This window comes from Cuculus canorus, chromosome 2 (assembly GCF_017976375.1).
Source record: "Cuculus canorus isolate bCucCan1 chromosome 2, bCucCan1.pri, whole genome shotgun sequence".
Lineage (NCBI taxonomy): Eukaryota > Metazoa > Chordata > Aves > Cuculiformes > Cuculidae > Cuculus > Cuculus canorus.
Window position 1 is genome coordinate 156,337,540 of NC_071402.1, and position 26,188 is coordinate 156,363,727.

Sequence of the window (26,188 nt, forward strand, 5' to 3'; positions counted from 1 at the left end):
TCTCAAAGCACTGTGCAAAGGCAGGAAAATGGCATTAGAGGGAGGAAGAAAGAATGGCCTAAGGTCAACGAAACAGCCCAAACCAGATCGAGTATTAGCTACAGTGGCAACTTCAGAGAACAGCTGAAGATGCTTGACCTTGTTTATGTTTTATTTTAAGCAAAAGTAGATGTGGAACATCACAGATGCTTAACAAATTATCTCTCAACAGGAGATGATAGTGTCCTCCCACCCAGATATATACTTACCAGAAGAACAAGAATCACTGGCCCTTGATATATGTAGTCGATATATTTCCCTGGCTCTTTTCCAAACCAGCATCTGTAACAAAAAAAAAAAAAAAAAAGAAAAGAAAAGAAAATAATTTATAAGAAGGAATTACCTTTTAGATTATAATATCACAGACACCATAGAGAGATATTTCCTTATTCCCTGAGTTATTTAATCATGCACATAATTGGCAAGTGATTGAGTTTTCTGCTACAAAGCAACTTTTTGTTTCACACAGATGTGAGTCCCTTTTTCCTGTCCCATTAGACCATTCAAGTTCCAGTGTGGTTTTGGCTATTGCCTATGTAAATATTTCCAAAAACTGTGAGAATCTGCTATAGGAGGATGCAGAAGATGTGTCCTGATGGGCCAGAAAAGGGGATGAAATAAGTATTCTTTGTAAAGAAAAAAAATCTGTAATCTATTGCAATGTCCAGCTACACTTAAAATCCATAATATAAGGACTGTTTCTTACATCAAATATGTCTTAAGCTGTGTGAAATTGTCATGTATATAAGGTACTGGATGAATAAGCAGTTCATCTTATTGGCTTTGAACCATGCCAGAGACCACCAAATCCAGCATACACTACAGAGACATCATCTGAAGCCAGCAAATACCTGTACCAACATCACCAAAGGGAAATCAACTCAAGTTAAGCGAAACTACAAGTGAACAGCGGGACCTCAAAGTAGCAGAGAGCCTGTGTGACAGTGCTTACTTGACTATCACTTCCACTGATTACAGGTGATTTTTTTCTAGCTGCTATGTTATACAACAGACTAAGCCTATGATTTCACAGTGACTCATACGGACATTCATTGCATACTCTTAACTGACAGTAATAAATCAGTTATATTTATGTCAGTAAAGGAATAAAAAAACAGGCTTAGGCTTGGACTCAATCATTTATGCCATTCCATTTTCCTTGTTGAAGTTTTGGCCCAGGCCAAACAATAACCAACACCAGAACTATTCCGGGGGAAGAAATTTGAAGCTAGCATGAGCCAGAGGACATTCCCAGTAGTCTACAAACTGCAACTACCCTGACTTGGAGGCCAAGACTTTTTAATAATAGGGATGTGAACTATTCCATGCTATTTGGACTCCAGTCTCAGGAGTTATTCCAGTCCCAGCTAATTTAATATTACAGATACAGCCACGTGGTCTGGATCCTGGTTCCACCAAGCAGATGCAATTCTGCTACCATAATGCCTTAAGGTTTAGGGCATTGGAGCTCCAGATGCCGTAGGAAGTTGGGTTTGGAGTTTAAAGGTCTGAGACTTTTTCTCCCCTTTTGTGTGGATACCACATAAAAAGTGTACAGAGCAAAAAATATGTCTTCCTCGTGTTCACCTTGTGTTAAAAGATAAACTTACTAACATTAGAGACTTGAAAACAAGGGTAAATCCTGAGTCAATGAGGCCATGGAGACAGGTGCAGATCTGCAATTTTACAAGCATCCAAGAAATAAGATTTGTTGCCTCAAGGAGGTTGCAGTCTGTCAAACACAACCTCATGAGTTCAATGCAAATAAATTGATATAAGGAAAGCTATGGCTCGGACGGAATGATTTTGAATCATGCCTTTCTCTAATACCTATTTCTTGGTAAAACGGAAGGAGCTGTTTGCCCATTGCAGAATGTTCTTACAGAAATGAATGTACAGAAATATTGAAACATGCAGCAGATATCTAGGAACACAACTCAGCATCACACAACTGTTTGCCATTCCTTGATTCAATTTCTACCTCTTTAAAATTCCAAATGAATGACAGACCAGCTCTGACTATTTTATAAAGCATGTCCATTAGTCCCTGGTGCACTGACTGCAAATTAGCGTAAATTGATAATTTTGCAACTAATCTTCAAAAATCTGGTGATGAGAGCAAGACTTGGAATAAGTTATTTCCTGCAGCCAAGTTATCATCCAAGAAGAATCCCCATGGCAGCCTTAAATGAATGAAACTTTTTTTTGGTGAGGTTTTGTTGTTACACAGATGGAAAGATATGAAGGAAAATGGATTACAATATATGCCAAGGCAGGAAAAACAACTCTCCAGAACTTGAAAGACCTACATTTGAAAGAATTTTTTGAAGGGCATTTTAGGAGAACTGTTAAATATTGCCTGAAACGCAGAGAATCAAGAGCTGTTAGAAGAGGAATTTCTGGGAAGCTGGTTGTTTTAGTAGAGGAATTCTAGCAGAGGGACTAATAAGAAACAGGCTGAGGCATGTGGCAGAACCTAGTGGGCTATAAAAAGTCAGCAAAGAATTTGGAACAGAGTTGGTAGAGCACAAATGAGATTCCAGGGCAAAGGCTACTCACTGCTTTTTGGAATTTAAATACTGCTTAACTGTAAGGCTATACTGAAAAGCATAATGCTGACATTTAATGTCTGAAGCCCAGTATTAGACCAAGGTTGCTCTGAACGAAGCATGATGTGTATATACAGTCTTTCACACATTTTGAGGGAACATGGTTGTGGTCAAAGGTAGACTTCTACAACACAGACATGTCCGTGGGAGCTGGATGTTTCAGGAATTAGTAAGGAGAATAAAAAAACCCAGCTTTTCTAGGATGTGGTTAATCTCTATAGGCCATAAACTAAATCTGTTACACTGTAGTCTAAACATTTCTAGTATGCCCATTAAATCAGGTGAGAAAGTGTAAGAGGACAGATACGTCAATGTCATTCATATACCTGCATTTGACTGCCTATATTTCATGTTTACAGTTTAACTGCTCAAATTGTGACCTTAGTTGAGATAGTGCAAACTTTTCTGCTTGTCATTGTTACTCTTACTTTAAATCCAACATAAGCCACTATTGCTGCAATAAAATCAGCACTGTACATTTCTTTAAAATCAAGAAGAGAAACCTAAACCACTGAAAATTATTTGGTGCATCAGAATTTTAATTCCATCTGTTGAAATAAAAGCCATTTTCTATTTTTTTTCTTTTCTTGTTAACCTCTGAAAGAATAAGCAAATACTCCTTGACTATTGAAGAGTACAACTGAGGAAGACAGTTCTGATTAGGCTCAGATATGTAAACACACTTCTATGGAATAGCACTGATTAATATTCATCATGGTTCTCTGATAGTTCTTTACATAACAAAAAACCCCCACTGGTTTTATCATTATTGTTAATTAGATCTTCCCATTACCAAATGTCCATCAACGAAATGCCTACAATAACTCTTAATCATTTATGTGTTCCTTTATTGAGACTTAACAGTGCCTTTTTCAGAGTTGTCTGATTTTGCTAAAGAACCATTAAATCCCAGATAGGATATTTGCCTCAATGTGCAGAACATAGTCTTTAGAAAGAACAAAAATGAAAAATCTAGGAAGCTGGCTGAAGCATTTCCTTATTCTTCCTACGTGGTATTTCGAGCTCTTAAACTATGATGAGCTATGTCACTTGAACTCCGGTTTAACCTCCAGACAACTTAAGTTACAGTTCAAATGTATATTCAGATGAAGAAGAGATATTTCTCATTTTGTTCTAAATTTTTTGACTGTCCACTGGGATTTCCAAACAGTCTTGGAAACTGCAGGAAGAATAACCATTTTCTGCGTGTGTCCACTTTGCTCGGTCTAACCTCATGGGGGAATAGCACATGATTTCCTCAGTGGCCAAGATATATACAGCATAACAGCTAGGCTGACTGGGGAGAACAGCCTGTTTTCACAGAATAGCTGGAGCTTGTTCACCTTCTCTGTTCAAGCAGCGACAGATGAAGCAGGTTGTTCAGAGCTGTGCCTACCTGGCTTTTGAGTAGCTCCAAAGATAAAGGCTCCACAACTTCCCTGGGTAAACTCTTCCACTGTTCTACCATTCTCACAGTAAAAACATGTTTCCTGACATTTAAATGGAATTTCATAGGTTTTGGTTTGTGCCACTGCCTCTTGTCCTACCATGGGGCACCACTGAGAAGTGTCTGGCTCCACTTCCTTCACACTTTCCCATAGAGTATTTGTGAACATTGATAATATCCCCCCTGAGCTCTCTCATCTCCAGTCTAAACACTCCTGTCTCAGCCTCTTCTTGCATAAGAGATGCTCCAGTAGCCTGACAGCAATTGTATCTCAAAACCAGAGATTAGTTTTCTCTCATCTGTCTATATTTGCATGCATTTATAGGCATGATTTCTATATTACCCCAGCACAGAAAACAGTATTCATAGAATCATAGAATGATTAAGATTGGAAAAGCACTCTATGATCATCAAGTCCAACTGTAAATGCCACAAAGTTTATTCTGAGCTGTCTCAATGGCTGATGGACTGGAGAGGAAAATAGACCATAAGTAAGTTAAATACTCACATGTGCACACCTCATACACCCCCTCCTGTAGGTGCATTCCTACATGTGCTTCAGTTTAACTGTTTAGCAGAATCTACTCCTTTCTTCAGGCTGTGAGTTAGTGTCTCATAAAAAAAGGTAACTTAAGGTGTTTGTTAGAATGGAGGAGGTGGGAACCAGAGTCTCTGGTGACCTGGATCCTCTCATTGCTGGGACAGGGGTTGATGGGTCAAATTTCACAGGGCTAGCAGGGGCTATCTGAAGTATTACATGCTTCAATGCCTGAGAAGGTGATTAAATATTTACGACAACTGACAACGCTTTAGCAAGTTATTCATCTCTTGTTTTGCTTCAGTTCATTTACTTCACTGAGTGTCCCCTGCATAAGACATTACTACAAAGCAGATTTCATTTAATTGCCTTTGCCTTACAGATTAATGCCTTTTTCAGCTCTTCATTTACAACAGCTCTGCCTGTCTGTCTGGGTGCATGTGCTACATCGAAAATGGCACTGTAGAAACATCTAGTCTCGGTTTCTCAAGCACAGTAAAGTACATGAATCTTGGCCCCACTGCTGATAATAAGCGAGCCTAATACTGAGGCTCCAGACCATTACACCTCACACTATGGTTGGCAGAAGCCAAAATGACCTTCTCGATGCATTTGGAGTAGCTATGTTGTGCAGAGAGGATGTGTGTGACTGCTATTCCGAGGCAAACACCATCAATAAAGACAGAAAGGTGAAAACAACACAAGATACTAAGTTTAATTGTCTGTATCTACGAAGAGTAACCTAGCACCTCCCTTATCAGTAAGTACACAAGGCAAATGATGAATTAAGAGTGCACAGGTTTATCTGTGACATGGATTTAAAAGCACAAGCTCCATTTGTTTATCCATCCAAGGCAGAGAGCTGGAGCCTAGAGACTCAACAGGAACAGCCTCGATATTCTGCACACCAAGTAGTATCAGAATATCTTCCTTGCCCTGCTGACTGTATATCGTATCCCACATCCTTTTGTTGTGCAGGCTGTGGGCCAGTTACATCTTTACTGGTGACAGGGAGCACACATACTTATATAAACATACCCTGTCTTTCTTCATATATATCATAGATCAAGGGGACATTCTTTCACATTTAGTCTGCAGCTGTACAATGATTGTGAAAGGAGGCCGTGGCACAGATGGTGCAGTGGTTTCTCCAGCTATCCATTTTGTGTCCACTGCAATCACGGATGTTGTGGCACGTTCCTATCAGAGGTTCTACTTTCCATTATTTCTTCTGGTAGTGATCAGAAGTCTTCCAAAATAAGGTGTTCACACCTTGATACTGAACTCGTTCACAACAGGTGTGTTTAATACACTATTAAAGTATGTGGTACTTTGTCTCTCCACGTTTCAAGACACAAGTATTGGTTATTTCGCCTTGTGCTGTTTAAGCTGACTAGTTCCTTCACAGTGCAGAAAGTCCTACTTCAGTATAATGAGAGAGTTGCTATGCTGTCCTAGCTTGTGCAAGTAAGAACAACAAGGAACCTGACCATGAAGCAGATCCAGAATGTTGTGATCCTTTATGAATCCAGAAACAAGAAAGTCTGTGAGCACAGAAATTAGGGAAATCTGGTGATCTGAGGTTATCTCTTAGGGATGACTGACGTGGACACCCAAGGAACACGTTCCAATTGAAGTTTTTCTTGCCATTTTAAGACTATAGTTTGAGTTCTCTTGTACGATTACTGTAGGCAAGGAAGGAATGATACTTCACTTATCCCTCAGAGAGGGTGTTTGTCTGATTGACAATATGTTTATCTTGTATGAATTGAATTGCCTTTTTCAAAGTCATCTTTAAAGCTACAGAACAAAGATTGGTAGAGTTCAAAAGTTTGTGGGAAGCAAATGAGAGGAAGTTAGTAGTGCGTAATAGAATTCCTACCATGCCTACAGCACGGATGCCCAACGCTCAGTCAGTCATCCTATCCAGCTCCCTTATAGGCAGGAGAAGTAGTGTATGTAAGTCTAATTCATCCAACCTACTTTGGCCATCTCCTTCCAGGCAAGGTGAAACGCACTCCAGACTGCATTTACTGTTTTGACTGAACATTGTTGATCATAAGAGACCACATATTAGAGCAGATGCAGACATCTACAAGGTGGACACAGGTTTAATCAAGTGTGCTACAGACAGACAAACAGCATGGTAATATGAAAAAACAGACTAGTGGATAAAATAATTTGTTTTAAAGTTAAGGCAGGGAGCTGTAACAGACAGTAGACACTGGTCCAAACACTTGTTGAAAAGTACAAGCTAAGCTATATCTGACCAGTAATGATGTTTGAGGGAAAAATTCCCCAAACATAGATACCTCTTTATCTCTCATATTTTGCAATTTCATGCACTAACTGCTTCGAATTCGAAAAGCCATAATTCCAAAGGCAAAATTCCAGTCATAAGACTATTCTTGGCAGACTTTCAACTGAATTTTGCACACCCAGAGTGCAAAATCCCTTAGTACTCTATTGTAGCTTTTACCAATTTCTTATTCAAGCAAAACACTCATTGATGGAGATTAACCTGACTGTAAATCATGTATAAAGCTATCAAATGAGAGCTTCAGGGCTTGGCCAAGGATATTTGGGAAAGGTATTTGTGGAATTTGACTCAAGTAGTGCTCTGAAATTTGACATGGTCTGGATTTAGATAGAGGTGATTTGAGCCTTCCTCTTCCCTGTCAATCAACCTAATTTCCAAATTACCAGTTCAGCCTGCAGGTATTAATTTCTTAATTTCTTTAGAGAGCCACATAAACACAAATGTTAATGTAACTTACTGTTCATTTTCATAATATAGTTTGCCAATGGCCCAGGCAATGATGATTGGGCAAGGAATACCTGGAACAGCAAAACATCAGAAGTTAATCAGAAATCATGAATGGATGGATGATACAGATGTATATTCAGATTTGTGCGAGGATTGTCCTGGTTAATAAACTGTAAGACTCTAAATAAAAGTGATCCTATCCTAGTATACCTGAGACATTGTAATTGCTAAGACCCCTTTATGTATACATAAAAAAGATCATCTCAAAGGGAGAAAACTGTAGTAACACTAAGAAAGGTTAATAAAATTATTAACAAACAAACACATCTATCTACATACGTGATCAAAACAATTCTTGCTGATTTAAAGGCAGTTTTGGTCCCTTTTCATTTTCCTACAGTCAATAGGGAAAAATCTTTAGAGACATCATTTGGAAGGGAGTGCTCAGATTTTTATTTCCCAGGCTTCAAGAAGCTTGTAAACATATCGGGCTTTTTGGATAAAGACCATTTTCAAAATTTACAACAATATTTTTAGATGAGTCTTCTCATGAAACAGGATTATGAGAAAGAACCTCTTGATATCAGAATTCATTCATTGTTTGCCCTTTCTAAAGGATTCATCTGGTCTTAACTTACAGGGCTTGCTTTCTCACTTGTTCCTAGCAGGTGCTACATAAGTGTTCCTTGCGTGTGCAGCCTCTTTGTAGTAGATGAGGTGTATTGGTACAATTAATGACCCTGCAGTGCTGTGGTTTCTGCTTTCCAATTCTATTGTTATACCAGATTCACATCCAGAGCCTTGACCTGGTGCTTGTTTTGTGTTAAGCATTCATAGTCCAGCTGGTTTCAAGGGGATTGGCTGGAGCAGGAAACTGCCCAGATTCAGTGACCCTGCTTCTTTCCCACTGGAAGAAACAGGACACAAACCCTCGTTCAGGATTCAGTCTGGCCAAGTCTCTAGCACTGCCTTTTAACCTCCTACTTGTTGCCTTTTCTGTGGGAAATGGAGGTTTTAAAGAGATGAAGCAGAGTGCAACGAATCACAGCACAGAAGGAATGGGATTGAACTGCTAAGTGGTCACCTCTGACCTCAGAAAGAAGTAAAGTGAAGCTCTGATCTCCTGCCCCATCACCCTTGGTGGCTCTTGTGCCCTACATGTGGTTGCATTGTTTTCTGTTTTGTTTAACATTGACTCACATAGTCCATTGCAGTTGTTTCTTTCATGTCTTTGCTAGGCATGAACAGACAGAATGTTGCCATGTCCTTTCTCCTAGAGGAAAACATTTTACTTTTCCTTGTGAAGCGAAGAAGAAGGATTTGAAAATAAGGATGGTAAAAGATTGTGTAAAGGAAGGCAAAGCAGAGACAGAAAATACCCAAAGGGGTAAGAAAAAATGTATATTCAGCTCACACCACTCCTACATTAGCAACCAGAGACCCAGAAAGCTCTCAAAGTGGCTGGGAGGGTAAATACCAGGAACCAAACCAGCCAGGGGTTCTGCGGGAGCTTTGTGAACAGCTGATTTTCCAATCTGACGGCATAATTGAAAAATATTGAAAAAAAAAAAATCAATCAATTCTCCACATCAATACATTATTTCTATTATAACTTCTCTTTCCTCCCATTTGATTTTGTATTGGATGAGATATTTTGTTTTAAAAGCTGTTTCTGCCTTGAGAACTGCAATCCAATTACTTCTGCTCAATTCTGAGGGGAAGAGGCATTTCTGAACAAAATGTCATTCTACTTTCAGGAAATAAAGTATTCGTGACTTTTTTCCCACCTTTCTTCTTTCAACAGAAAAGACCTGCCAAATTCACTAGTTCTGTTAGACCCCAGATCTTGCAGTCAAGAGAACAATTTGCTCACAGGGGGCTTCCCTTGCTAAACCTCGAGGGCTTACCCTTGCTGAATTTTCATTGCTTCCAGGATCCTAGATTCCACAACTTCTAATCCATCTGTTCCAGTGTTGCTCTAACTTTTGGGTAAATTTTGTGTGCAACTGGAATCTCCCAGACTGTAATTTGTAGCAATTGCTCCTTTTTATAACATCTGCTATTACCAACAAGAATTTGGCTCCATCATTTCTGCAATGATCTTCAAATCATTCCTAGTACCTAACAGCTTCTTCCTTAGCTTCCTCTTTGGCAGACTAAACAAACTCAGCTCCTTCAGCCCCACTTCACAGGTCATATCCTCAAGAACTCTGATCATACTGGCAGTCTTCTACCAGATGACAGCCATTGTTTTCCATAACTTTTTTGACCTAAGACACTCAAAAATGACCACAATATTCCAAGGGCAGCCTTACCAAAGCTGAGGACAAAGTACCAGTAACTTTCCTCAATCCTCTGTCTACACTCCTAGTATGTTTTACCTAATTCATCATGAGAGGGCACTGATGATTCACTCTCAGCCTGAATCCACTGCAAGTCCTACATTTTTTTCAGGACTACAACTCTGACAGTCAGTTCCCAGCCTGTATGGATGGACCAGCCAAATGGATGTAGCTAGGGAGAAGGAGCATCCTTTGCTCTGGTTCAGGATGACCCAGTAGAAGGACATAACAGCATGGAATGAGCTACTTTTTTGCCTTCAAGTCACAAGGACGTTATGAAGATGACATGTGACTCGATTAAGGGTTGCTTTCTAGGAACAAGTCCCACAGCCGTCCAAAAGACAGCTGTAAGGTTAGGCTGGCAGACAGTTCTTCTCTTCTAGTTAGCTCTTCAGTTGTCTCATCTGCCTCTTGAGACCGAATGGTCCACAGGGTACGGGCAGTACCTTTTCATGCCATGTTGAGCAGCAATGTATAAGGTGCTGTGAACACAGCTTTGCAGATCAAAGAGAAAGAGACTGATATGAACTGCTGCATACCCAAAATGCTAAGCAAGGGAGTTCTTTTTATTTCCTTAATACCAGATGCCTGATCTAAATGTAGAAGATAAATCCAGCAATAACCTACTAGCTTTATGTCATCACCACAGAGAGGTACTAAACCTGATCTCATCTTATTCTGTCAAAGTTAGGTTTGAATGCCAAATTTCACCACGGTGGGATTTTTAAAGTTTATTCTTGCTGCTCTTGTCTTTATCACTCTAATTCTAGATATACCCTAGCACCATTTTAAACACACAAGGAACTTACACCATCCTATGAAGAGAAAGACCCATTTCCGCAGCTTATCTGTGGAATAAGTCATCACTATAGCAGTGTGCAAGTAGCAGCCTTCAACAAACATCCAGAAGAAGTTGGTCACCACAAAATAATTGTAGACAGTGGTAATACATCGACACCAGGGCTGGAAATGAAACAGAAAATAATGTTTTAGATCATTATGAGAACATTTAAAAGATTCTATATAGAATCATAGAATCATTGAATGGTTTGGGTCGGAAAGGACCTCCAAGATCACCTAGTTCCAACCCCCCTGCCATGAGCAGGGACACCTCCCAATAGATGAGGGTGCTTAAGGCCCCATCCAATGTGGCCTAGAATATTTCCAGGTTGGGGGGCTGTCACAACTTCCCTGGGCAACCTGTGCCAATGCCTCACAACTCTCATCATGAAGAATTTCTTCCTAATGTCTAATCTAAATCTTGCCCCTCCAGTTTATAGCCATTCCTTCTTGTCCTATCACTACATGCCCTTGTAAAAAGTTGCTCCCCAACTTTCTTGTATGCCCTCTTCAGGTACTGGAAGGTCGCTATAAGGTGTCCCCAGAGCCTTCTCTTCTCCAGGCTGAACAACACTAACTCTCTCAGCCTGTCCTCATAGCAGAGGTGCTCCAGCTCTCTGATCTCTGTAGCCCTCCTCTGGACCCACTCCAACAGTTCCATTTCCTTCTTATGTTAAGGATTCCAGAACGGGACGCAATATTCCAGGTGGTGTCTCACAAAAATCTTGTTATTCCCTTAAGAATTAATGGTAGAATTCATTCACGAAATGTAGATCTATACCCGTGATTTGGAATCACGATATCTTAGGTGCTGTTGGGAACTCACAGTGACGTCTGCGACTTCCTGTGGAAGCTTGACTTTGGCCACAACATGTGGGGTATCCAGTACCTGAGCATGTCTGGAAAGATTACCACACCGTAAGACATCACCAGCAGTGTGTGAGCAGTTTAAGAAGCACGTGGAAAGAAGGTAAGAAGAGGCAGGCCATCTGACTACAGATGATCTTCAGAGAGGTATAGCCATAGCCTAGGGTTGTATCCATAGATGACCTAAGAGTCTAAGCATATCTTAGGCAGTATAACCTATCTGCAGAGCAATTAAAACAAAATAATAAAAGTTACACTTTTATCAGCCACTTCATCCCTTCTATTCCTGTGATTAGCGTTTCAGTCTGTGAGTCGCATTGCTACACACATCACCTCTGGATTTTGCCATAACTTCAACCGGAATTTTTGGTCAGGCTCAAAAATGCATCAGTAACGGCATCTTCTCCTACTGGCTGTGCAGTGACAGCACAGCTGTGGAGTACATTGTTAGCTATAGAGAAGCAGATGGTAGCATCACATCAATAAATCACAAGTAACTGCTGATGGTAATTTCCATAGTGCTATACATGGAATTTCTTTCTGACCAAGCAGGCTTTCAGCGTATTCCCTGAAGCATGAAGTTAATTACCTATTTTTGATGGTATCATTGACGCAATTTTGGTCTTGCCATTCTCCAGTCTTTTAATTAACTCTACTAAAGTATATGAAACTTTTGACCCTCGGTTAATTTTATTTCAGACTTCATGTGCATGAGGTATTGATAATCTCTAGGAAATCAACAGAACAGCAGATGCACTATCAAATCCAGCAAAATTCCATGGACTAAGAATTTGCTGGACAAGAAACACAGTTACCAAACAAGAGCCCATTCACAAGGGTTGTGATCAGTGCTGTTTACTGAGTGGAAATAAACAGAAGAAATCTTCTGGCTGTATTAAAGCTTTCATTTCAGTATTATTTCAGCAAGGTTTGAAATTTAGTTTGGCTTCATCAACACACAAGTTCTCAACACACAAGAGACATAGGTCTGTTGGAGTAAGTCCAGAGGAGGGTCACAAAGACAATTAGAGGGCTAGAATGTGTCCCATAGGAGGACAGGCTGGGACAGTAGGGATTGTTCAGCTTAGAGAAGAGAAGGCTCCACGGAAACCTTACAGCCAGTACTCTTTCCAGTACTTAAAGGGGCCCTTCAGGAAAGCTGGGGAGGGGCTCTTTATCAGTGCCAGGACAGGATGAATGGGAATGGCTTTAACCTGAAAGAGGGGAGATTTAGTTTAGATATAAGGAAGACACTTTTTACTGTGAGGGTGGTGAGGCACTGGCACAAGTTGCCCAGAGAAGCCATGGATGCTCCATCCCTGGAGGTGTTCAAGGCCAGGTTGGATGAGGCTTTGAAGAATGTGATACAGTGGAAGGTGTCCCTGCCCATTCAGGGGGGTTGGAACTGGATGATCTTTGAGGTCCCTTTCAACTCAAACCATTCTATGGTTCTATGATTCATCTCTAAAACAGCATTAAAAAACAAAACAACTGAGAAGTTGAAATATTTTCTTTTCAAATTTTGTTTAAACCAAATGAAATTATCTTTCTTTTCTCCTTTTGGCCTGAGCAAAGAAAAATAAAACCGCAAACCAAGCACCCTCCCTATTTTTGAATAACACTAAACAAATATTTTGGCTCCATTCCTGACTGACCTTCAAACTAGTAAGACCAGGTTTCCAAAGACTGTAAGTCTCATATTTGATTTTTTAAAAGTATGGGCATGAATTAAATCTTTCCCCGTGGGCTCAATTTCATCTAAATTTTCTGATATAATGTCTAGACTCTGATTCAACTCTTTGCCTCAGTTACAACACTAGACAGTTTTTGTCCTCTCATAGCTGCCCATTTTCAAAAGAACTGTAAAAAATGGTATCTGAGCCTGTTCATTCTATTTCAGAACTAAGTGAAACTAGCTAGGGGGTGGGGAAGGTACTTGGAAAGATACAGACAAATACACATGATATTGGTGAGATCTCCCTTTGCATCATTTCTATAGGAAACTAGAATAAAATTAATTGTGAGAAATTCCCTTTGGGATCATGGATTTTATTATTATTATTATTATTATTATTATTATTATTATTATTATTATTGTTGTTGTTGTTGTTGTTGCTGCTGCTGCTGCTGCTGCTGTTATTGTTATTGTTATTAAATAATTTTAATTAGCAGAACTAATTAATTTATATCATTTGATTTTTAGACTGAGGTTTCTTAACCCCTATATGTATCCAACATTAGGCTTCAGACATCTTCAGCAATTTCCCTTCTTGAATTATTAACATAAGCACTATAACTTCATGCAAAATGCTTCTATGTTGAATCTTTGATGCTTTTGTAACTGCAGTGTTACCGATCAGCACAGAAGACATCACATCATTAGCTGGCAAAAATGATGTTTGATCGTCGCTGTATCTGGCACTGATGAGGCTGCACCTTGAATACTGTGTTCAGTTTTGGGCTTCTCTGAACAAGAAGGACATTGAGGTGCTGGAACGTGTGCAGAAAAGGGCCACAAAACTGGGGAAGGGGCTGGAGCACAAGGGTTATGAGGAGCAGCTGAGGGAACTGGGGTGGTTTAACCTGGAGACAAGCAAGCTGAGAGGAGACCTCATTGCTCTCCACAATTACCTGAAAGGTGGTTGAAGGGAGGTGGGTGCTGGTCTCTTCTCTCAAGTAACAAGGGATAGGATGAGGGGAAATGACCCCAAGTTGCATCCTGGGATGATTAGATTGGATATTAGGAAAAACTGGTTTACTGAAAGAACCGTGGAGCAATGGAAGAGGCTGCCCAGGGAAGTGATGGAGTCTGCTTTTCTGGAGGTGTTCAAAAACATGTAGCCGTGGTGCTTCGGGACATAGTTTACCAGGCATGGTGGTATTGGTTTGATGGTTGGACTTGACGATCCTAGAAGTCTTTTCCAACGTTAATGATTCTATGTTTCTCCCACTGATTTCAGTGGTGTTAATTTGACTCTGACTTACACCATGATAAGAACATAACAAAGTTATCGCTAAGCTGTATAAAGCACCTTCCCAAAAAGACGCAGTGTTCTGCAGAGAAAAGATGAGTTAATGAAAACTGAGGCATTGCGGGTTTATATTTTCCTTAGCACTTTGTGGTCGCATTTTAAAAGGCATTTGTGTGCCTGGCTCCGATTGATATTTCCTAAATAACTGTAAAAATGTGTTTTAAGATTTGCAGTATTGTCATGGGAGTAAATCAAACAGCATAAAACTGTCAACAATAAAGCACATATACTACCGTCTTCTACAGCCTAAGAACGTCAGAAACACAAAGCAAGTAGTGAATAAATAGAAGCTACATATTCTCAAAGGAGCATCTGCTTGAATAATAGAGTTATGCATAGATGTCTCAAAAATTTAGACTCTTAGACTTCTTCTTTATCTAAGTACTAATGACTTTTCTATTTGTTTTCCTAAAGTATGAGATTAAAGTTCAGATGTCAAATCTTATATTTGAAAAGTTAACCAAAGTTGATGAGTGCTCAGCTTCCATCAAAATGAAAGGATGTCCAGACTTCTGGAGTGGATTTCAGTTCCTATAGGACTAATTCCTACATAAGTGTAGTCATATTGACTGATATCAGTTGTCGATCCAGCTCATATTCCACAGGCACCTTTTTCCACCTGCTTTCCAAAGACACGACATTCTGAAGAGGGGGTGTGTGTATGTGTGTTTGTAGCACACTGTTAAGTCATTCTTGAAGGTAAATATCAGGGGATAACCCTAAAAGTAGAATATTCAGCTATAAGAATATTACAGAGGGAATGAGAACAGTAAAATCCTCTGCCAAGGCACTATCAAAAAGAACTGTTTCAAAAGAAAATCAGGAAAAAATTCTTTTTCTTTTGAAGTGGATGCTTTTACTCCACTCCAAAATCCTCACTGGGGCTGCTGGTTCACTAAAAAAAGGGGAGTCATTAGAATACTGAGATAGGGACTAATTCAGCGTCCTCACTCAAATCAGCATCTGCAGTTGGGAATTAATTGTATGAACATGAAATTACATGGAAAGTAAGAGAAATGGGAGCATGGTGACACACTGCAGTTCTCGAGAGTGCTCAATGCCATACAAAGATGTCCTACTTCTTGCCTACATCTGCTTTCCCGTGTTTTATTACGTGAATTGATCTGGTCCCTTGAACTGGTTCTGACTCTCAAACACCCATCAGAAAGCTGACTTAGATCACTACGCCACCAAAAACCTCTCCCTTGCTTTTTTGTTGGCTCGGTTAGTTCTCCATCAGTTTAGTGAGTTCAGTATCCAAGGATTCTATCCTCACTGAGGGGTCAAGAGGGACAGAGCTAGTGCAAGAGAAGCAGCAGCAGCTGAAGTGAAACATTTTTGTCCCTGAAAGAATGAGCCATTCCTTTCAGTGACAGAGAATTGCTGCTGGATGCAGCCCATATCACAGAACTTTATCCTCAAGGCCAGCATGGAGATGTTTAGCAGAAAAATGGAATTTTGTAAAAAGATATCAACAGGCAAAAACTGTACCATCTCAGGCCCTGATTCTTATTTTCCTGGGAGTCCCACTGGCTCCAGAAAGCAAGGTACCCCACTGTTACCGGGCAAAGTAGCTGACTCAGAGCCTTAACAGCCAAATCAATTATTTCTGTACCCTGGTTATGGAGGTGTTGCCCTCCAAAATGAATGCTTTTCCTATACAAGCGCATTTCACAACGAGATGCTCTAACAAAAATGTTCAAGAACCACCAAATTTAGTGTCTCTCACAATACTGTGTTTCACAGTACATGAATTTGGAAAGTATCTATCCTTCATGAATATGAGAGAAGCATTTAAAGGGATTTTTCACTTTAACCACCCCTTTTGATATACAGTAATTAGGAAAAAAAAATGAAAATTTAGCAAATCTGAGCTCATTTTCTTCATCTTTTGGAAATTAAATGAAAGTCACTCTGAGCATATGGGTAAGTGTCCTTTGTAACATTTCTGTCAGTTAAACAATTCAGCATCCCCGCTTGCCCCCATACTATATGGCAGAGACATGCTATCTACGAGCACTTACCTCATTGCTTTCATGTATGTTGTGATCTATCATTTGAAGCAGGAACCACATCACATTCCTCAAGATGAATGTGGTGATCAAGTTCCAGTGGATAATATTCCTCAGGCATCTGATGCTCCTAAACAGAGAAATATATCTAAATCATCACATATAGTGCATATGTATACCTACACATTAATAACTATATAAAATAAACAAGTTGATTCTATTCACTTGCAAAATTCTTCATGACTTATCAATATCCTTTCCTTCTCTTAAACTGTGAAACAGGAGGTTTTTCTGTCCAGTGGGTCAGCAATAACAGTCTACGAGGCTGTACGTAGCTTACATCTTTACCAGCAAGTGTATTTGAGTCTGGTCCCATTCTCTGTCTCTCCAGTCAAATTGCACAACCAGTGCCAAAGCCAAAACTTGCATTTTGCAGTGTAGTCACAAGACAAATAAATGACATAAGTAGAAAACAGTAGCAGGAGGATGGCAAAATCCGTGTTTTTCCTTGCTATATACCTTTCTTCCAGAAAGTTCATGGCAAAGCTTTTGCAAAGCTACATGCAACAGTTTGTCTTGATAGCATGAGAAGCTCCCTTTGGCAGTAATTCAGACAAGTGAAAGAGTATCTCCTGCAAAGACTCAAATATTCATAGAACCATAGAATGGTTTGAGTTGGAAGGGACCTCAAAGATCATCAAGTTCCACTCCCCCTGCCACGGGATACCTCCCACTGGATCAGGTTGCTCCGATCCAACCTAGCCTTGAACACCTCCAGTGATGGGGCATCCACAGCTTCTCTCGGCAAGCTGTGCCAATGCTTCACCACCCATACAGAAAATAAAATTTCCTCTTAATATCTATTCTGAATCTCCCTTCTTTCAGGTTAAACCCTTTACACCTCATCCTATGCCCGCACTCTCTGATAAAGAGCCTCTTCTCAGTATTCCTGTAGGTCCCCTTTAAGTACTGGAAGGCTGCTACAAGATCTCCCTGGAATCTTCTGTTCTCTAAGCTGAACAAGCCGAATTCTCTCAGCCTGTCAAATGGTCATTTCATCCTTGCTCCTCACTTTCGCTCCCCTCCACCAAATCCCATCAGCTGTGTTATAATGTCAACTAGAATCAATAAGCCCCTAAACAACAAGGCTGCACTGGATTCTGTTGGATTGCTCACAGAAGGAGATGTGGTGGCAAATATCTGCTCTGGACTGGCAACACTGGGATAGTTTACATTCAGACAGTCTGTTGAACAGGCTTGCCTGCATGAAGTTCAAATTTTTCAGACCTATTAATGTGACAGAAGAGCAAGAACTGACTGGTTTCAGCACCGAAATCAGTTGGCTGTACCAAGGTTTTTTAAGGTAGAGCTGCATATTTTCCTTCACCAGAAAATATCCGTGTCTGGTTTTAGTCCTTTCCCAACCTCCTTTCAGAAGCATTGTAAAATACGAGCACAATATAAAATATGAGCTACAATGAGTTGGGACACAGTGTCATAAAATAAAAGACTGGACATCTTAAATAGTGCTTGCTGCTGAAAATGGCTCCAGGAGGCAGCCAGTGCACGATGCTGATGCCAGCAACTGAAGTATTACTGAAGCTAGACAGAAAGTTACTCATTCAGTCATCTGAGACAAGATCATTTGTCTTTGCATTCTTTGTGAAACAGTAAAGGAAGGTGAATGCCAAGTTGCAGTTTTGCAATTAAATGATCTTTTCTCAGATAAATACAAACATTCCAGTTATTTAGTGATTTTAGATGATTTCGATGGAGGTTCAAATAGCCAGTGCATTTCCCAGTATCATCAGGTTAGGACTCAGCATCTGTCATACCAGTCTTCCTGCTTGCAAAGGAAGCTGTCAAATAATACTGGGAAATACAGAAAGTGGTGTTCTCAGACTTGCTCTGCTGTAGCTGACTGTAGCTCATCCCACTGACAGCAAAAAGAGAAGGCACAGTCCAAGAACTAACTTTGCTGTTGCCTCAGATCTTTTGTGTGACAAACAAGCCAGGCTTCTTAATAACAAACACTATTTCGCTGTCATAAAACACTTACTGCACTGTTCCTAGGACTTGATTAGTCAGTTTTAGGGCCAGAAGCAATTCTGTTATTTTCTTCAGTCTCACAAATCTCTCAAAGATTTCACAGCAAAAATGAGATAGAAGACCTCCCAAGTATGAAATACTGCAACTTAGAGAAAGATGCTCAGAGGGCTAACCTTGCTAAGTCAGTGTCAAAATAGCTTCGGAGTTTAACAACTCAGGCTCCAGGTATGAAATTGGTATTGGGTTTTGAGAGGCTCAGAAGTCATGATTGGAGTCAATTTGGAAAACAAATCTCCACCTGCTCAGATGCATGCACTTTTATTTAGGCTACAACCCCCCAAAGTGTTTCTTTCAGTGTAACCTGTGCTACCAGGGAACATGCCAAAGATGTGCCTCACTGAAAATTTTGCTTCTAACAAAAGGCAATGGCTCACAGTTAGGCTTCCAAATCAAAAGGGCAAACAACATCTACTGCCTTTTATGCTGAATCCCAGGAACACATGTGGCTCTGGACAGACTTTGAAACATGCTATTAAGGTCTGTTCTTTGTTGATCTTTCTGCACATAAACGTCCTGTGGCTGCTGTTCACCTAGATGCTTTATTCACTCCCTTCTGGTTAAGGATTAGCAGATTAAGGTAGGAGTTTGAAATACTGCTTCCAGCAGAGAGGGAGGCAAGGGACTTAAAACTGAGGAAATTCAGGTCAAACTGTAGTTAACTGCATGAAATTAGTTGATTTTGAGAGCTCTAACAACAAAACAGATCCAGCATGCTTGTCACCTGAATGTATTTCTTGACAAAGAGAAGATAAAGGAGTGGAAAAAAAGAATAATCCTTCCTGCGTGGCTCCACTTAGATGTAGTTTAATCATCCCATATGCTGTAACATCACTAAAACTGGATGAAAGTAACTTTATTCCTACAAGGCTTAGAGCAGGACATTGGACTATCCACAGAGACAAACAGGATCAAACAAACAGTTGTAGCCTTTTTGTTCATTTCCTCTTAGGAGGATCCTAGCTGAAAGATCATATTATCTTCTGCATCTTAGAATGTAAGGACAATCTCAGTATCTACTTGCAGCATGATTTTTGTCCTCCTTACTACTTCTTGGTTCACACTGTTTTTTAATTTTTTTGCCCCTTTGTCTGCATGTATCCACTGTTGGTTTTTTTTGGATTGTAAGATGCTTGGACAGACGTCTGCAAGGGGTGGAGCAAAAGCTGCTTGCAATTAAAATTTTAGTGACATCTCTTGAGGATCCAGAGCAAGAGGGTCTGATCTATACTGAGAACTCCCAGGCTTTACAGATAACTACCATCAAAACTCTCCTTGTTTACAAAAAAACCCAAATGGAACTGAGGGAAAATGTGCTTCTGGTGTAAAGTTAAGTAATTAGCGTGGCCAGCAGCTGGAATTTGCCAAAATGAAGTCTGAAGCCTTGTCAAATGCTACTTTGGACACAAAACAGGGACAGTTGGCTCCCATGTCCTACTACCTTTACCAAAAGCCATTCTTAGGGTACCAGCACCCCCGTACCACGGCCTCATTCTCCTTCTAAGACATTCTGTGTGTGGCATGGATGGTAAGTAGATACTAAAGACCTTCTTTGGGGCTAACAGAGCAAGGAAGAAGAGTAAGCATTTTGCTTTTCCAGCAGCAGCTTCTACCCATTCACATTCCACACCATGCTACTGCCTTGGCAAATCAGCACAAACAAGTCAAGGGCAGGATTCACTTTTGTGATGTCTGGATTACTACTCTGCTGGTATTAACAACAGTTAGGGTCTTAATGGAAGCACCAGCACAGACAGGCTGAGAAATACAAGTCTGAAACTGCTTGAGCTTCTCAGTGGCTCAGATAGTGGTGTGACCCCAGGCACAGGTTTTATCTTTTCCATTTTTATTTATTTTTCCTTTCCTTTTCTTTTAGTAGGAGTCCCGACTGGAGACTGAAAATTTGTTTTTATTTGTAGAGAGCCCAGAGCACATGGTTTCTGTTTTCTGTAGTACTGCTAGCAAAGAAATCACAATGGCAGTAATGCAATCCAAAGCCAACGGCAGGAAAAGCTTGAGAAACAACTGTGTTCGGTTTATACTGGGGAGGGAGAAACAGCAGGGTTAATGTAGTGTGTGGAGGCTGCAGGGCACAGCAGTGCAGGACTGCAGCTAAGGCAGTTGCTGTAACAAGGGAAGGATCTCTTGCCAGCCACCTGAGAAAGCTCCTTCTCATTTACAGGCACTGCTGGTGAATGTTATTATCATCATTTAGTATAGGTAAAGCATCTAGAATGATACTGAGACAGGGATCCCCTCTTTACCAGCACTCTTCACATGAAACTGTTCTGTTAGGCTCATAAAGTTTATCTGTGTAGCCAGGCTGGAGTTTGAGGTGAACAGTGAATGAAAGACATGCCCCAGATTGGCCAACAAAGGTAGTGAATAATAGGCACTATGAGCAGTACTGCCAGGCTGCTAATGTTTGGTAAAGGGACAAAGTTGACCTTATTATACTCATTCATGTCAAAGCCTGAGGAAGAAATTCAAAATACGGTTAATTTTTCTGCCACAGGTCTTTTCCTAGGGAAGGTAGCTGAAATTTATAAGCCTTAATTTAAACTGAAATACTGCTGTTCATAAAAATGATCTGTACCTTTTTGAAAACCTGTTAAAATTAAGAGTCATAACAGCCTTTTGTGACATAGTTCCTTTCTCCTTCATTAATTACTATCTTTACTCTGAGGAGTGAAAAAGTAAGTCTGTTCTCTGGAAAGCAATAACTGCCCTTACAGTCAGCACAAAAAAGGAATTCACGTTATATTGTAAATGGGAAGAGAAAACACTTTGAGATGTATTATAAGTTAGTGAATCAAGCTTCCCAACAGTCACAGTGATTGGCACAAATGCATTCCCTCAGAAGTCAGGAGCTAAAACATTTAGCATTATTCTTGCCTCAGTAGGGCAATATCACAATCTGCAGCCTGCAGCAGTGACAATATCAGGAAAGTGAGAGCACAAAGAGCAGAGCATTACCTTCTTGGCTAGAAAGCTGCCTGGAGGAGAAGAACCTGGGAGTGCTGGTTGACAGCTGACTGAACACGAGCCAGCAGTGTGCCCAGGTGGCCAAGAAGGCCAATGGCATCTTGGCTTGTATCAGAAATGGTGTGACCAGCAGGTCCAGGGAGGTTATTCTCCCTCTGTACTCGGCACTGGTGAGACTGCACCTTGAGTACTGTGTTCAGTTCTGGGCCCCTCACCACAAGAAGGATGTTGAGGCTCTGGATCATGTCCAGAGAAGAGTAACGAAGCTGGTGAGGGGGGCTGGAGAACAAGTCTTATGAGAAGTAGCTGAGAGAGCTGGGGTTGTTTAGCCTGGAGAAGAGGAGGCTGAGGGGAGATCTTATTGCTCTCTACAACTACCCAAAAGGAGTAGTTGTGGAGAGGAGGGAGCTGGGCTCTTCTCCCAAGTGACAGGGGACAGGACAAGGGGGAATGGCCTCAAGCTCTGTCAGGGGAGGTTCAGGCTGGACATCAGGAAAAATTTTTTCACGGAAAGGGTCATTGAGCACTGGCAGAGGCTGCCCAGGGAGGTGGTTGAGTCACCTTCCCTGGAGGTGTTTAAGGGACGGGTGGATGAGGTGCTGAGGGGCATGGTTTAGGGAGTGTTAAGAATGGTTGAACTCGATGACCCAGTGGGTCCTTTCCAGTCTAGTGATTCTATGATTCTATGACTCTTGGGAGGGCAGTGTGGCATGTCACAAGACACCATAGACTGAGGCTACCAACTTCCATTAAAGAGCCTTTTCCTGCCTTTGCTTCCTACCCTGACACTTTTCAGACAAAAAGTGTTGGTCAAGGCTTGGTTCGACTCCCCTGTTAACTCTTCTGTTGGGTATAAGTCCAAGTATGGAAAGAGTAAGAAAAGAAGTTGTAGCAATTTGGTCAGAACAGACTTAAGGATTGTGACCAACACATAAAGACTTTAGAACTTCCATATTCAGTTGGACCAATGAGCCATACAGGCTCTGACTCAGTCCTCAGTGGTGATCAATAAAAGACAGTATGGGAAACAAAGGAAGTAGACTGTTAGTTGCTCTTTGCTCTTAACCTCCATACTTCTGGCAGTCAGGGGGATTAAAATATTCCTGATTGAGAGACCACATTTAATCACATTAAATCACCCTGTTGCTGGCCCCAGCTCCTTACAGAAGTCACTGACCTCCTTTTGGGGTTTGTAGTCGCTGAGGCCAGACCATGGCTTATGCTACTAATATGATGGAATTAAAGGCTCATAAGCTGTTGCTCACAGTAAAATATGTTTGTTTATGGTGGTTCATCTCTGTTTGCCTTTCTCTTCCCAAGGGCTGGATGAGGAGGCATTTCCTCACAACTATATTCCCTCCTGTCCTTTGGGAGTTTCAGGGAGGAGGGAAAGAAAGAATCTGGAAGTGGACAGCAGGAAACTGTTAGTCCCATGGGCTGTGGGAGCAAGCTGGAAAGAGTGGCTGATAATCTGTCTCCAATGTCTACTCCTGAACTAGCACAGTTCATGCAGCAATCTCCTTTCTCACTGTACCTGACAGCAGATTTTGATCCTGAAATATACCCCTGAAATACTGCAAGTAGTATTTCAGACAGGCCCAAGTAGTGTATGTTAAACTAAAAGGAGTGGGGAGAAGGAAAAGGATTTCCTTGTAAAGAGACCTTGAGAAGGTCTTCCAGTTTCTAACTTGAAGGGAGAAAAGATACTGCCACTGGAAACACCTTGGCTCTGTGAGTGAAAGGATTAATTGTCTCCCTGTGATTTCTTCAGAACCAGTGCTTTGGCCCCTATTGAGTGATTTCCAGACGCTGTTTCTGACCAAGTGAGCGTTTCTGCTGGAGACCTGTTGCAGGAGAGTCCTGCTGCTGTGCCACTCCTCCTGCTGTTTGGGCAGAGGTGTCCTCATGTCAGGCAGGCAGGACTTTTTGCCAGGAGTCATTGTTCAGAGTACAGTCACTCGCTTCAAGGCTAACGATGTGAGGCTTCTGGATAGAAGAGTGTAGCAAATGACATCATATTTTTCACAGGAGACTGAGTTATAAAGTATTTTGGTTTCCATTTACAGGAATTCGGGGACACGTACAGGAAAATGTGTGTGTTCCAGTGAGTCGTGAGTCCCAGGGTATGGTTGCGTTGGCCAAGAGCAGATATGATGATCTGGGAGCACACGCCTCCCATTCACTGCAGGCACAGAGAACCCCATAAAAGCATCTGCTTCAGCTCTGCATCAGGAGGTTAGACACAAAGAAGCAATTAAGGTGAAAGCAAACATACTTCTCTGGCCTTCCTAACCAGTAAACCAAAAGCTAGGTGCATGGTGGAAAATTACAGATAATGACCTCTTTATTTGATTTGAGAGCTGCCCATTTTTTTTCAAGTCCAAATATCATTCCTTGACTCAATATAAAATCACTGGCATCCCTTACTGCTCAGTGTGCAGGGTGTCATAATCAGACTTCTGTACTACGAATAACAGCACCAAATGAAACAAAAAGCAAAACTCTCCAACAGTTGAATGCAGCCTGTGCTGATATGGGCACAGTTTCTGATTGTAGGTAGAGAAAACACACTTTGTAATTATTTCTGTCAAATGACCTTAATTGTATGGTTGGATATAGAAAGCAGAGCATTAGAAAATGCATTCTCTTGACTTGAGAAACGCTCAGATCTGAAAGGCAGAAAATCTCATCACCTCTTTCTGTACAGGTGGCCTCTTTCAATCAGAAATTGAAAACCTCAAAAGGGTTTCTAAAATAACACTGGTAAAACTCGAAGCGGCCTTTCTGTTGATTCACAGGTTTTTTTCCTCTGGGAGGTGCAGAGCTACTGTTTTCTGATTCAATGCATGACACAAACAATTAACATTAGCAATCATAATAATGTGCCAGCATGGTTGAAAGATAGCTGATTTAGATGAATCATCTGCATGGAAATAATTGCAAATAATAACTTCATTAAAGAAGCTTGGAATCATTCTATTAATTCATGTAGTATTCCATTAATAATGACGTTTAATTAAGAAAGTCTGTCTGAAAACAGTTGGCAGGACAAATCTAAAAGCACTTCGCTGGAGTCCTTCTCATCCCATGACTGTTGAACAAGCAGGAAGGATAATACTGGATGATACTTAAAAAACACATTCTTCCCCTTTCGTCTTTTCTAGGGCATGCAAAGCTCATGGACAAGCCATAAATGGCACGGAGTGGGAAGAATACCTAACAGTAAGTTAGTTCCCAGGCTCTGAGCCTGTCATGGCCTATTTACTCTCATCTACATGGAAGCCTCCCCTGAGGTCCTCATGGTTTCCCCTGCGTGCTCATGTTCAATCACTGCATATATTCCGGTACTGATGCTTACAGATGGGAAAAGCAGCTGGAGAGGCTGGCAGAGAAAATGAGCTTCTTGGTGGCAGTTGCTTAGGGGAATATAAATATTCCCACAGGAAATGCAGGGGCAGTTGCAATGGAAGAACAAAAGCCCGGAAGAGAATAACAGCTTAATTACGAGGACAGGAGTGAAATGCTCAGGTGAAGAGGCAAAGCAGCAGCTTCCCTTAGAGTTTAGGATGTGCATAGACCCTAAAAATAAAGCCATTGTGGAAACATCTGGGCTTGACTAAGCCTTTTCTGAAGCTTCTTTCTCCTGCCTTCAAGCCAATTTTTAATCACGGGACATGGATTATTCAGCCTGCTTTGGACACAAAAGCTGAAAGCACTGATGCTCCCAGGGTTGGAAGGATGCAGCCAATGCAATGCAGAACAGGACCACAGGCGACCAGCTGCAGGCACGACCAGACTGGTTGTGTTCACTGCCGGTGTTTGTGTCCAGCACTGTCTTCCTGCATAGCATGGTGAAATGGGGTTAAAAATAGCCCTCTGCAAACTACCCATGAACACGCTAACGATGAACGGTATGGATAACTACAGGACACTACATCAGCCCGTGTTTTTTTCCTAGAAAGAGAAAGGTTGCCCCTGAGAACTACGTGGTTAAATGTGGGCTATTTGAGACTGAGCCACTGAATATCCCTGTCTAAGAATACGGCTCCATTCTTGACTCTGCAATCAGTTCTTCCACTGGAGAAAATTCCGCTGTTGTTTTTTACAGGAATGACAGAGTCAGATACAAATGACTTCATTTAGTACAGCACGTACCTGAAAGATTTAGGAATCTGCTCTAATTTGCTTTGCTAAATGGAGGTCAGGTGTCAGTCATTTTTGAAGCAAAGAGGAAATGGGGCTTTAAAGTACCCTTTTTTTTTTGCAGAAGCTACCTCGCATCTCAGGTTTTAATACCCCGTAACAATCTAGCTTTAGACTAGCAGGAGCACAGGACATGGCTACAGCACTCTGGAGTTTATCTAAGACATTGTCCTGTTAACGCAGGTTGCAGCTGTCATTCCAGACTGTGGAAAGGTGATTACTTTCAGTGAAGGTACTGTAGATGAACTGCACAAATTAGAGTTAGTATTTCATAAGCAGACACTGAGAATTGATAAGGGTTGATATGGCTCATAGCTGCTTTTTCAGAAATTTAAGAGTGCACATGTATCTTCATTCACAATCCCCTTGTAGGTGTATGAAAATTAGAAAAAAAAAAGAAA

General features: G+C 41.0%; 1 protein-coding gene across 3 annotated transcripts in view; it reads right to left on the reverse strand.

Annotated features, from left to right (window-relative positions):
- The window catches only part of CRHR2 (corticotropin releasing hormone receptor 2), a 166,795-nt gene that overhangs the window by 35,389 nt on the left and 105,218 nt on the right, over positions 1-26,188 (reverse strand). For all 3 annotated transcript variants that reach the window (XM_054059530.1, XM_054059531.1, XM_009558277.2), the window contains 4 exons: positions 16,506-16,623; positions 10,552-10,705; positions 7,411-7,471; positions 249-321 (listed from right to left, as the gene is read on the reverse strand). In XM_054059530.1, coding sequence (XP_053915505.1) covers positions 249-321; positions 7,411-7,471; positions 10,552-10,705; positions 16,506-16,623 — 406 coding nt within the window. The remainder of the gene's footprint in view (positions 1-248; positions 322-7,410; positions 7,472-10,551; positions 10,706-16,505; positions 16,624-26,188) is intronic.